This window comes from Macaca fascicularis, chromosome 15, assembly GCF_037993035.2.
Source record: "Macaca fascicularis isolate 582-1 chromosome 15, T2T-MFA8v1.1".
Taxonomy (NCBI): Eukaryota; Metazoa; Chordata; class Mammalia; order Primates; family Cercopithecidae; genus Macaca; species Macaca fascicularis.
Window position 1 is genome coordinate 57892391 of NC_088389.1, and position 14560 is coordinate 57906950.

Genomic DNA, 14560 nt, shown 5'->3' on the forward strand with positions numbered 1-14560 from the left:
GTATTATTTACAATAACGAAGTCATGGAACCAACCCAAATGCCCATCAATGATAGACTGGATAAAGAAAATGTGGCACATATATACCATGGAATACTATGCAGCCATAAAAAAGAAGGAGTTCATGTTCTTTGCAGAACTCATGGATGAAGCTGGAAACCATCATTCTCAGCAAACTAACACAAGAACAGATAACCAAACACTGCATGTTCTCACTCATAAGTGGGAGTTGAACAATGAGAACACATGGACACAGGGAGGGGAACATCACACACTGGGGCCTGTTAGGGGGTGGGGGACAAGGGGAGGGATAGCATTAGGAGAAATATCTAATGTAGATGACAGGTTGATGGGTGCAGCGAACCACCATGGTATATGTATACCTATGTAACCAACCTGAACGTTTTGTACCTGTATCCCAGAACTTATAGAATAATTTTAAAAAAGAATCTAAGAACTATATTTCAGGATGTAAAATAATAGCTTTAGAAGGAAAATTTCAGATACAAAAAAATGCAGAGCTAAGCATTGCATATACAAAATAATAATACTTTTAGCATCAGAGGTTGTAAAAAACGATTAAAAAATACTTTAAAGTATAGTTTGTGTGTTAAAAACAAATATGACTAGCTATTGGACTACAAAAACATGTAACTTAGAAGCTGAGACAGAGGGAGTAGAAAATCTCAAAGAATCAACTGATAAATATTCAAAATAAATAAGGAGTTTAGCGAATTAGTTAGATACATAATCAATGATCCAAAATATCAACTGCATTCCTATACACCTATAACAACCAGTTAAATATATACCCTAGATATGTTCAAGAATGTCAATGCAGCACTGTTTGTAAATAACAAAAAACTGGAAACAAAGTATCTGTCAATAACAGAATGAATATTGTGTGGCTTATTCATAAGATGGAATCCTATATAGCAGTAAAAATTAAAATATCACTTTTACATGTAGCAACATAGATAAAATCATCAGTGGTCAGGCACGGTGGCTCACGTCTGTAATCCCAACACTTTGGGAGGCCAAGGCAGGTGGATCACGAGGTCAGGAGGTCGAGACCATCCTTGCCAACATGGTGAAACCCCATCTCTACTAAAAATACAGAAATGAGCCAGGCATGGTGGCACACGCCTGCAGTCTCAGCTACCTAGGATGTTGAGGCAGGAGAATTGCTTAAACCTGGGAGACGGAGGCTGCAGTGAGCCAAGATCATGCCACTGCACTCCAGCCTGGGTGACAGAGCAAGACTCCGTCTCAAAAAAAAAAAAAAAAAAAATTCACCAGCATAAGGTTGAGCGAGAAAAGGGTATTGCAAAAAACAAAACAAAACAAAAACAAAAACATGCAATATAATTCCTTGTATATCAAATCAAAAACGTTAAAAACTGAGCAATATATTGTTTAAGGATACAAATAAATGTGGTAATGGAAATCAGGGGAATGATAAACACAAGACTGAAGACAGTTGTTGCCTCTGTGAATGGAGAGAGTAGAATGAGACTGAGAGGTATTCCACTCAGAGGACCTAAAAGGTAATGGTAATATACTTTTTCTTTTTCTTTTTTTTTTTTTTTGAGACGGAGTCTTGCTCTGTCGCCCAGGCTGGAGTGCAGTGGTACGATCTCGGCTCACTGCAAGCTCCACCTCCTGGGTTCACGCCATTCTCCTGCCTCAGCCTCCCGAGTAGCTGGGACTATAGGCGCCCGCCACCACGCCCGGCTAATTTTTTGTATTTTTAGTAGAGACGGAGTTTCACCGTGTTAGACAGGATGGTCTCGATCTCCTGACCTTGTGATCCACCCGCCTCGGCCTCCCAAAGTGCTGGGATTACAGGCGTGAGCCACCACGCCCAGCCTGGTAATATACTTTTTCTTAAACTTGATAGTGAGTACATAAGTATTTGTTGTTTCATTATTATTTATATTTTACATGTATTTTGCTGATACTTATGTCTATTCACCGTTTAATAAAAACAGTATGAAACAAAGTAAGGAAATAACTATAAATTCAGGGAAGTAGTTGCTGGGGTACAGGAATGAGCATGGCATAGGGGGAATGAATGCATTTAAAAACTGGGACATAGGAAACCTCTATGTGGTCTTAAATAGTGGTACTGAAATGTTCTACTTCTTGGGGGATGGGTCCATATGTCTGTTATATTCTTTTGCTTAATAATTTACTTGTATGTCAAATACATGCTTTTGTATATATTGAATAATTCATAATAAAAATTTTTCTTAAAAAGGCCATTCAGGTCTAGCAGTACCATTTAACTCACCAGAATGCATCTCACTGTGTGAACAGCACTTGGATCTTTATGGTTGGCTGCCCAGTGAAGTGGGATCTTGCCTTCAACATCAGGAATCCCAATGTTAGAATCATGCTTGATGAGCAGTTTCACGTGCTCAGGGTTATTGTAGTAGGCACTCCAATGCAGAGCTGTTTGCTGCAAAATCGAGAGGTTCTCAGAATAACAACAGTAACAACAACTAACTTTCCCCAAGCTTTTACTATGGGACAGGCACTGTTACAAGAGTTTTATACAGTAGTTCCCCTGTATCTTTGGTTTCACTTTTCATGATTTCAGGTCTCTGTGTTCAACCAAAGTCAAAAATATTAAATAGAACATTCCAGAAATAAACAATTTATAAGTTTTAAATTGTGTGCCATTCTAAATAACATGATGAAAGAGTGCTTCATCCCATCCCATCCTACCTGGGACACAAATCTTTCCTTGTTCAGCACATCCCCACTGTAGACATTCCCTGCCAGTTAGTCACCTAGCAGCCAACTCAGATATCCCATTCATTGTCACGATATTAGATTCACAGTGCTTGTGTTCAAGTCATCCTTCTTTTACTCACAATTATTGATACTGGTGATTCAGATATGCCAAAGAGCAGCTATAAAGTGTTTCCTTTAAGTGAAAAGGTTAAAGCTCTCAATAAGAAAAATTTGTTGAGTTTGCTAAGCTCTGTGGTAAGAACAAATCTATCTGTGAAACTGTAAAGAAGGAAGAAGAAATTCATGATTTTGCTGTTGCATACCAAACTGCAAAAATTATGGCCATAGTGCCTGATAAGTGCTTAGTTAAGATGGAAAAAGTACTAAATTTGTGGGTGGAAGACATGAACAGAAATGTGTTCCTATTGACGGGAATTGGGTTTGACACTATCTGCAGTTTCAAGTATCCATTGGGGGTGTTGGAATATATTTCCTTTGAACAAGGGAGACTATTGTCTATTTAATTGCATGCAGTCATCTTACTATTCCTGGGAGACAAGTATGTTTTTAAATTTGCATGTGATTGATGAGGAAACAGTACATGGAACCTAAGTAATCTGCTCAGGGACATAAAGGAAGTAAGTGGCTGAACTGAGATTTTAACCCTCGCAGTCTGACTCCAGAATCTGACCTCTTAGTCATGACAGTTATTTAGTTCAGCTGGTACTGATAACACAGAGAAAGAGAAAGTGGCCCAGTCATTTAGAAATAATCATCAACAAAGTAAGTGATGATCTTGATAATGCACATCTGGTTATCACCAAGGACCTTAAGAACTTGATAGGATGTTTTGAATTTTAATATCTATAAAAAATCCATGCATATGCATCTGGAACCCATTCCATATATCAGAAGATACATTTTAATTTAACTACAATTTTAGAGGATAAATTATTAGACGCAGTTATTGCTGAAAAGATACATTGTGAAAATACAGCAGTACTTGCTTTTGTCAACCTAAATAACAACGTCTCTCTAAAAGAAAATAATGTTTGGCCAGGTGCAGTGGCTCATGCCTGTAATCTCAGCACTTTGGGAGATCGAGGCGGGTGGATCACTTGAGGTCAGGAGTTCGAGACCAGCCGGGTCAACATGGTGAAACCCCTTCTCTACTAAAAATACAAAAATCAGTCGGGTGTGGTGGTGCATGCCTGTAATCCCAGCTACTCAGGAGGCTGAAGCATGAGAATCGCTTGAACCCGGGAGGTGGAGGTTTCAGTAAGCCGAGGTCATAACACTACATACCAGCCTGGGCGATAGAAAAAGAAAAAAAAGAAAGAAAATCACATTTATCTGGTATCTGGTAGTAGGACGTTGTTAAACTGTGTACTCAAGTAAAGGAAGACAAAAGTTTTTAAAAGAAAAATGAGGAGGATTACATAATTGTTTTCAAATGATGATCCTTGGCTACAAAGATCAATCACAAAGATAATGCCAGTGCAAGGTTGGAAGGGCAGTTGCTGGGCAAATGTCTTTGAAGAAGTAATTTTTGTGTAAGGTTATGATGGCCTTTGTGCAAGGCTGTGGTTTTTGCACAGTGTGTGATTTTTTTTTTTTTTTTTTTAATCAGACTTACAAGCACGAGAATCCTCTCTTTATGGCCTTCCCTGGCTCTGTCAGGTTTTGTTGTTGTTGTTTTAAACAGAAAGAACTCCATTTTGATTTTGACAATGTTCATACTTTATTTCAGATAAAAGTTAAAAATGATCATCTTGAATTTGTTGAAGTTGCTTTAAAATCTCTTCTGCTGTTCTCATCAACATACTTCTATAAGACTGGCTTCCCTATTAGAAGAATTATTAAGAAAAAATGTAAGAACTGTTTAAATTTTTATCAGCCCTCATGAGTAGCACTGTCAGCAGTCCAATCTACAATTAGATAATTTAATGAGCAGGAACCAAGCCCACCTGTCACATTAAAAACTTTAGAAACTGACATATCTGGTATTCCTTCAAGATGTACCTATAGGCATTTAATATGAACAGTCACTATTTAACCTATTACTTTTGCTTACTAACAACTGCAGATTTTTTAAAAGCCGCAAGTATAATAACATTTACTAACTGCCTATAACCACATCTTCAATAAACAACATGTAATTCCTTTCTTTTCCTATGTTATACTTGTTCTGATTCTATTTACTGAAATTTAATACTATGCTGAACCTAACAGTAATCCTATTATCCTTTTTCCATACATATAAAAACTGGGGCACAGAGGAGTTAAGCAATTTGCCCAAGGATACAGAACAAGTTAAGTGGTGGATTCTGGGTTGAAACCCAGGAAGTTTGATACCAAAGTGTAGGCCACTAAACCATTATGCACTTAGGATATTGCCATGGGCATTTGGCCATCATGAGTCTAACCACTTATAGTAACTGTTATGACTCCCTGTCAAATGTTGGGTTTTGGAGTTAAGGCAGGACTGGACTTTTTTTTTTTTTTTTTGAGACAGAGTCTCACTCTGTCACCCAGGCTGGAATTCAGTGGCACTATCTGGGCTCACTGCAACCTCTGCCTCCCAGGTTCAAGTGATTCTCATTCCTCAGCTTCCTGAGTAGCTGGGATTACAAGTGCACACCACCATGCCCGGCTAATTTTTGTAGTTTTAGTAGAGACAAGGTTTCACTATGTTGGCCAGGCCAGTCTTGAACTCCTGACCTCAGGTGATCCACTTGCCTTGGCCTCCCAGAGTGCTGTGATTTCAGGCATGAGCCAATGTGCTCGGCTGACAGGACTAGATCTGAAGTCTAGTTCTGCCACTTGCATCTTGGGCAAAATTTTAATCTTCCTGAGCTTCAGTTTTTCCATCTGTAAAAAGGAGATGATACTACCTAACATACATGGTTGCTGAGAGGATTAAACGACAGAATTGAAGTGAAACACTTCCCTGAGATGTATGGAGATTTGGAATTGTTCTACCATGTATATATGTGGTAATTTAGGCCTTCTTTCTTGAAATTTCACATCATAAAAGGAAGCATTTGCTTTCTGGTCTTATTAGTGTTCGATTTTGAGTATCCATTACCTTGTTTTTATCCTGTGTATCCACTTCTCCTGGTGCCATAAACTTCAGCAGAAGTGCCAAACACTTAGGGCTCCTGTGCCGGGTAGTCAAGTGCAAAGGAGTCATCTCTTCCAGATCCTTTTGCATCCAGTTTGCTCTGCGTGTAAGTAAGAGTTTCATGAAACGATAATTTCCCTAAATAAAAAACAAGATATGATAAGAAACAAATGTACTATGGGGTCAAATTTGTTTTTTTGATTTTAAAATGTTTTAAGTATGTTAATTAATCTCCTAGAGTAATAACATTCAGAGAAATTGATAAAGAAAAATGCTTGTAATTCCACTATACTCAGATATCAATTGTTTTATTTTTTTCATGTTTCCTTCCAAGAACTTTCTTCATGAATATAATTCACATAGTGGCTGGTCAATATTTTATTGCAAATAAAAGCAACATGTTTTATTTAACCAGTCTATTATTGTTAACATCTAGAATATTTTAATATTTTATTTTGTAGAAAATGCTTCAATGTACATCTTTTTTCATATTTTTTTTCTTAATTTTTTCACAAGAATAAATTATCAGGAACCAAATTGTTGGGTCAAAGACATTTGCACATTTTACAGTGTTTGGTGTATTTTCCAAATTGCTATCTAACAGCAGCAATGTGTAGGTGTATTAGTTTCAGCACATTTTGACCAACATACTACCTATTATTTATACTCAAAGTATAATAATGTGAAATAAGCAGAGATGTTAAATCCTAATTTACAGGTGAGGAAACTGAGATTCAAAGAAGTTAAATGTTTTGTTCAGGGCCCTCTGGTTAATAAGGGAAGGATGATTAGTTTTCTTAAAGAGAGCTATTTATGGGTACAACTAAGGTAGAAGCAGCTTATTCAAAGTTTGGATACCAGACTCATATGGTCACCTAAATGCCAACTCAGAAGTCATGGCAGGCCCATCCACTTGCAGGCAGTACTCTCTACGTCAGTTAAATCCTCCAATCTGGTAGAATCAACCCACCTCAGGAAAGAAGCAGGCCAGGCGCGGTGGCTCATGCCTGTAATCCCAGCACTTTGGGAGGCTGAGGTGAGTGGATCACGAGGTCAGGAGTTCAAGACTAGCCTGGCCAATATGGTGAAACCCTGTCTCTACTAAAAATATAAAAATTAGCCAGGCGTGGTGGCAGGCCCCTGTAATCCTAGCTACTCGGGAGGCTGAGGCAGAGAATTGCTTGAACCCAGGAGGCGGAGGTTGCAGTGAGCCGAGATCGCACCACTGTACTCCAGCCTGGGTGACAGAGCGGGACTCCATCTCAAAAAAAAAAAAGAAAGAAAGAAAGAAAGAAGCTTAGCTACAAGGGCCACAGCAAGAGTGTTAATGAGCCAGGCCAACCATTACATAGTAAGTTTGTGTAACATGGGAACTTTGAACAAAATAAGACTCTAAAAATTGTTCTTCTGGGCTCTTTTCTCAGGTCTAGTTCCTCATTTTTACTTCCAGTTGGAGGTTTCTATGTGCTTGGTACCTCAGATATTTCAAGGGCAGTGGGACCAAATAGTATTGCTTGATCAAGTTCTCGGCCTACTTCGTGCCTATTTATCTCTCTCCCTATTCAGAGGATAATGGCAGGCAGGATTATTTGTCCATTTGTCATCCTTAACCTTGTTAGAAGTGGGCCCTTTTAGCATGATAATGCATTGATGTTCTCCTATGAGGGACTATCAATATCAGTAAGGAAGACTTTTTTTTTTTTTTTTGAGACGGAGTCTCGCTCTTTCGCCCAGGCTGGAGTGCAGGGGCGTGATCTCTGTTCACTGCAAGCTCCGCCTCCCAGGTTCACGCCATTCTCCTGCCTCAGCCTCCCGAGTAGCTGGGACTACAGGTGCCCGCTACCATGCCCGGCTAATTTTTTGTATTTTTTAGTAGAGGCGGGGTTTCACTGTGTTAGCCAGGATGGTCTCGATCTCCTGACCTCATGATCCGCCCGCCTCAGCCTCCCAAAGTGCTGGGATTACAGGCGTGAGCCACCGCGCCCGGCCTGGAAGACATTTTTTAATCAAGCAGACCACCCACTGTGAAGAATGTGCAGCTCTACAGCAAGCTTGTCCAAACCGTGGCACCCGCGTTGCATGCGGCCCAGAATGGCTTTGAATGTGGCCCAAAAAAATTCGTAAAGTTTCTTAAAACATTATGAGATTTTTTGAGTTTTTTTTTTTTTTTTTTTTTTTTTTCCCTCATCAGTTATTGTTAGTGCTAGTGTATTTTATGTGTAGTCAAAGACAATTCTTCTTCCAATGTGGCCCAGGGAAGCCAAAAGATTGGACATCCCTGCCGTAAGGCAAGATTACTAGAGTGACAGTGAGGTGCACAAGGACTACTGAGAACTAACTGCTTGCCCACAGGGACAGAGATGGGACTGACTCAGTCCACCACAGGGGCAGAGATAAAAGAAGATAAGAAAGACTATGGCTAGGAAAGAGGATCTGTAGACTGTCTATATTAGATGGGAAGACTTAGAATAGGTGGAAAAGCCAACAGACTCTAATGGATATTTCCTCTCAGAGAGGCTTCCCTTGACGACCCTAAATAGAACTTACTTTGTTATTCTTTATTCTAGTACCTATTCATTTCCTTCACAGTACTTTTCTCAGTTTGTAACTACATATATATTTGTTTGTTTCTCTTCTGTGTGAGCTCCCTCACAAACTGTAAGCTCCATGAAGGCAGAGACCATGTTTTATCGATCCCTGTGCCCAGCATAGTTCCTGGCACAGAATAGGTCCCTAATAAATATTACTTGAAGAAATGAGTAAATAAGAAGAAATGAAATATCCTCTAGAGGTTTTTGTTTTCATTTAAAAATTCTTATTTACAAGCCTGGTCATGGTGGCTCATTCCTGTAATTCCAGCACTTTGGGTGGCCGAGACGAGCAGATCACGGGAGTTTCAGACCAGCCTGGCCAATATGGTGAAATCCTGTCTCTACTAAAAATACAAAAAAAATTAGCTGTGTGTGGTGGTGCAAGCCTGTGGTCCCAGCTACTCGAGAGGGTGAGGCATGAGAATCTTGAACCCAGGAAATGGAGGTTCCAGTGAGCTGAGATTGCACCACTGCACTCCAGCCTGGGTGACAGAGTGACACTCTGTCTCAAAAAAAGAATTAAAAATAAATAAATAAATAATAATAAAAATTCTTATTTACAGTTGCTATATTAGATCATAACAGTTAAGAATCTTAATTCTCAAATACCTGGTATTTGGTTATTCTTACTTTTTAATGTTTCATTTTTCTGAGCTTCATTAATAGTGTACATCATTTATCTGGACTTCTCATTTGATTTGATGTCAGTTCTTCAGAAGGAAGACGCTAAAATTTCCTCAAGAGGGCACCCTGCTCTAAATTTCTTGCCATCTTTTCTTTGAAAAAAAAGTGTCCAGGAAAAACAAATCCGTGTGACACTTCATACCAAAAAATAAAGTTTGACCTTTCTGAACATAACATTTCAAATATTACAGAATAATTCATCACGACCTTTTAAAGATACTCAATCAGACAGTCATTTTGATTGTGAAATTACAGGAAAAGGGAAGGAGAAGAAGGAAACTAGTATATGTTGGTGGGGGTAACGACTGAGTTACAGACACAGTACTTGGCGTATTTACACTTTACATTATTCTGAGGACTCTACCCTCACAAGACACAGTGCAACCCAGTAATGATATTTACTCATTCATTCATTCATTCATTCAACAAACATTCATTGAGCCTTGTTATGAAGCAGATAACAGTACAATGTTTGTACTTCATTTTACTTACTACAAAGCTCTTTAACATAATTTCATCTTTGTTTCTCACAGAAGTATCATCGAAAATTTTCACAGATTAAATAAACTATCCTCCTATGCCTCTATTTTCTTATATATAAAACAGGGGCAATAATGGTACCTGAAATTATTATGCATATGAAATGAGATCAATGATATTTGTAAAAGTTCTTAGAACAGTGCACAAAGCAAATGCTCAGATGTTTGCTATTATTATAAATAGTTTTCCAGTGTGGAGTATTCAACAAAACATAGATGGTCAGATAGAACCAAGAATGGCCCATGATAAAGGGCATGCAGATAGAAAGATCTGATTGTAATATACACAGTTCAGCTGGTGATTAAGAACCAAGATTATGAAAAGGTAAAAGTAAAAATAGTTAGAAGGTTATAAATAGAGTAGTTCCCCTTTATCTGCTGGGGATACATTCCAAGATCCCCAGTGAATATATGAAACTGCAGATAGCACCAAACCCTCTATATACACTATTTTTTTCCTATACACACATATCTATGGTAAAGTTTAATTTATAAATTAGGCACAGTAAAAGATTAACAATAACTAATAATAAAATAGAACAATTATAATAATATACTGTAAGAAAAGTTACGTGAATGTGGTCTCTTTTTCTCAAAATACCGTAGTATTTTTAGACCATGGTTGACCACAGTAAATGAAATCACAGAAAGCAAAACCATGGATAATGGGGAATCACAGTAGTGGTTTTTCTGATTTTTTTTACACTGAGAAAGATGTCTATATTCCGCTTACAGATAATGATGATACAGGACCAACAAAGGCATAGCCAATAGGAATTTAGCAGGTACCCTGGGGAGGAGTCAGCTATATGATAAGGCCAGCATCTCCTATTTCAAATGACAGAGACCCATCAGATATTATCTATGAAGACTGGACTAGAAACAATATAATTTTCCTGGACCAAGGCCAACCTGTTTGTTCTCCTAAACAAGCAACTGGTTGGACACAGTGGCTCACACCTGTAATCCTAGCACTTTGGGAGGCCGGGGTGGGAAGATCACTTCTGCCCAGGAGGTCAAAGCTGCAGTGAGCCATAATTATGCCACTGCGCCCCGGCCTGGGTATCAGAGAAGACCTTGTCTCAAAAAAAGAAAAAAAAAAAAAAGCCAATTGTATGCAAATTCAGTCTTTGGGAATGAGCAGAAGGGACAGAGAACTTTAAGTGCTAAAATCAGGAGAATATTTCTAGTATCAATGGAACAGAGGAAGATACTAGTTTAAGGCAGCACGCTAATTTGACAACCCTCTGAAGGTTGTGTGACCCTTCAGACCCATGTTATAGGCTACATTGCTTCCTGTAAAACCTTCTCATTATAGAAAGTCTAAATACTTCCTCAATATTTCTTGAACTGAGGAGTTCTCATGTTTTTGAGAATATTCTTATAATGCGAATACTTTCTGGAGGATTTGGAAGTTAATCTATTTTTTTGGGTGGAGGGGACAGAGTCTCGCTCTGTCGCCTAGCTGGAGTGCAGTAGCTCAATCTCAGCTCACTGCAACCTATGCCTCCAGGGTTGAAGCAATTCTCCTGCCTCAGCTTCCTGAATAGCTGAGATTATAGGTGCCTGCCACCATGCCTGGTAAATCAGGGTTTCGTCATGTTGGCCAGGCTGGTCTCAAACTCCTGACCTCAGGTGATCTGCCTGCCTTGGCCTCCCAAAGTGCTGGGATTACAGGTGTGAGCCACTGAGCCTGGCCTGGAAGTTAATCATTTAATATAACCTGTTAGAGCTATACAGAAACTGATCCTGTTGGGAGGACTGTTTGCTTTAGGGTCTGCTTTTATAATTTTGGAGTGGAAATAGTATAGGGTGAAGGGGATCATAGATCAAAAGAGTACATATGCTTAAGAAAATTCTGATGGTAGGTAAGCAGAAGTAAGGGAGCTGAAGTTACAGGACGGTCTTGATTTAGTCATTTAAAAGGATGTTACGCTGCTATGATCAGGTCCATCATGCTTCTGAAATGTGAAAACATTTCCTAATATCTCTGAAACAGTGAATAATTTTTTTTTTCATTAGGTGGTCATAATTTTCATCTAAATCTTCCTGTAATTAACACCAAGAGCTTCTTTTGTCGGTCACATAAAGATTATGACACTTTCCAAATGACATTCTCCAAATGTATGAAAAGGGTGAAAGAGAATGAAAAGTTCTCTGACCCAGAGAATAGCACTTGAAATGAATCTGGGAAACAAATTAGCCCAAAATGTGAATTTTAACTTTATATTTGTGTCTGTCCAGTTCTCTTAAGATGAACTCCTTTTTTTTTTTTTTTTTTTTTTTAAAAAAAGCATATAGTTATTTAATGGTAATAACAACGATATGGAGATTTTGAGCAAAATATTTTGGTATTTTGCTTTAGATTTTTCATTTTTATGTAATAAAACCTAACAGATAAAGTTAATACTTCTTTTGTGTCCCCAATTCCATTATCTTCTCTCCCTCTTTGGAGACTACTATCCTGAATTGGGTGTTTATCATTCCAATGAATGTTTTTCCACTTCTATTTAATACAAACATATATATATCCATAAATGACATAGTATTGTTTTACATATTTTCAATCTTTGTATAAATGGTATTGCAAGAATTGTGTCATTTTTTACTCAAGGCAGTATTTTTCAGATTTATTCATGTTGCCTGGGTTCATACATTTTCACTGGAATAAGTATGTTATCATATGAAAATAATATATTCTTTTATAGAGGAATATTTAGCATGTTTCTCATTTTTCACAATTATAAACAATATTGTAATGAATATCTTCATACATATCTCCTGGTAAGTACATAAGAATTTCTGAAACTTCTGGGTTGAGATTGCTCTCTAAAATAGCTACTTCAAGTTAACATTCGTAACAATAATGTATGAGTTCCTGTTTCTCCACATCCTTAGCATACTTTGTTTTGTCAAACTTGCAAATTTTTGCCAATCTGATGGTTATAGTTTTTTGTTTTGTTTTTTAATAGAAGGGGTCTTGCTATAGCTTGCCCAGGCTGGACTCAACTCTTGGGCTCAAGCGATCCTACCACCTCAGCCTCTCAAGTAGCTGGGGCTACAGGTGTGCACCACTCTGTGCCTGGCTTACAGTTGGGTTTTGATGTGCATTTCCCGAATTGAGGTGGAACGTTTTTACATGTTTGTTGGATATTTGTTTCTTTTGTAAATAGCCTTCTTGTGTTGTAACTCATTTCTGAACTTGGCTATTTGTTTTTTTGTTTGTTTTTGTTTTGTTTTTTTTTTGAGACGGAGTCTCGCTCTGTCGCCCGGACTGGAGTGCGGTGGCCGGATCTCAGCTCACTGCAAGCTCCGCCTCCCGGGTTTACACCATTCTCCTGCCTCAGCCTCCCGAGTAGCTGGGACTACAGGCGCCTGCCACCTTGCCCGCCTAGTTTTTTGTATTTTTTTAGTAGAGACGGGGTTTCACCGTGTTAGCCAGGACGGTCTCGATCTCCTGACCTCGTGATCCGCCCGTCTCGGCCTCCCAAAGTGCTGGGATTACAGGCTTGAGCCACCGCGCCCAGCCGGCTATTTGTTTTTTTCTTACTGATCTACAGGAGTTCTTTATGTATTCTGGATACTAATTCTTGGTTGGTTTTGCAAATATTTTCTCTGGGTGGCTTATCTTTTTGCTTTCTTTATGCTCTCCTACTAGCAATGAATTCATAATCTGAATAATATTGTTTGCTTTGTGAGCGTTAGATTTCTTCAAATATTTTGAAATTTTGTCTGCAGGTTCATTTTTGCTTTTCATTTGTTTGCTTTGTTTTCCTTTTTTCTCCTTGTTGACACATACAGCATCTTCCACCCAGCTCCTAGTCCATTATAACATTCTGGTCTTACACAGATCTCCTGGAGCCCTATCTCCAGTGATATTAGGGATGTCACAATTACTATCAGTGAGCTAGTGAGTAGCTTCCTGACCTGAGGCTTGGATGGTGTCTTGTTTCTGCCATTTCTCTAGACAAACAGCCTCCTCTAAGGTTGTAGCCTCATAGTGAGGCAAAGAATATTCCAAAATTCTAAGAATTTTCTTGCCCTTTGCACAAAAATCACCACCTTTTAATCAGTGAAAAGGAAGGAGGCATCTTCCTGAACCCTATTCCGAAATCATATTCTACAGGACTGCTGTTTATTCCCAGTAAGTGCTTTTATTATTAACTTCTAGACAATTGGCAGCTGATCCTCAAAATATTCTGGATCCCACCTCTACATTTTTTCCCAAAATGGCTACCATATTTTCTATATCTATCTCCCTAGGGCCTTTGCTATTTGCTTCCTCTTCAGCTGAGATAATTACTTTAGCAGATTTCAATGCCCAAGACTTGACTAAAACTGTCTACAGTGACCTCTCTCCCCACTGGAGTACTGAAGAGGCCAGATGTTTTCCCAAAACCAATACTTTGAGACCTACATGTTTTCCAATTAATTTCTTTGCATTCTTGTTCTCTCTGTGTCCCCAGTGCTTATATTTTCTGGCACTGTACTTGGAGAGAAAAACAAATGCTCACTATGTATACAAATGTTCACCATATTTTTTTGTTCATTTACAAATTGGTATATAATTTTGGCCTAGAAAAATAACTATATTTATAATAGCACACACAAATTTAAAGTAGGTACTCTGTCATAGTTCATTTTAAATCCTAACTATATTATATACCCAAAATACATTACTTAAAATTGAAATGGAAAAATAGAAACATGATTTGTTATTAATTCTAATGATAGCTATATAATTATGTATTTATAAACTCTTAAGGCATTTACTGTATTAATTTTTAAAAAGAATTACTATCCCTAGGAAATATATAGGTCACAAATATCAGTAATTTCATTATATCAAACTTTTCTGTAGTGGTTGCAGACACAAATGAGTTT

General features: G+C 38.2%; 1 protein-coding gene across 17 annotated transcripts in view; it reads right to left on the reverse strand.

Annotated features, from left to right (window-relative positions):
- The window catches only part of INVS (inversin), a 238021-nt gene that overhangs the window by 109358 nt on the left and 114103 nt on the right, over nucleotides 1-14560 (reverse strand). For all 17 annotated transcript variants that reach the window (XR_012424505.1, XM_074016960.1, XM_005581184.5 and 14 more), the window contains 2 exons: nucleotides 5827-6000; nucleotides 2293-2460 (listed from right to left, as the gene is read on the reverse strand). Coding sequence is in view for 14 of the 17 variants with exons in the window: in XM_074016960.1 (XP_073873061.1) it covers nucleotides 2293-2460; nucleotides 5827-6000 (342 nt within the window). In the remaining 3 variants the exon portion in view is untranslated. The remainder of the gene's footprint in view (nucleotides 1-2292; nucleotides 2461-5826; nucleotides 6001-14560) is intronic.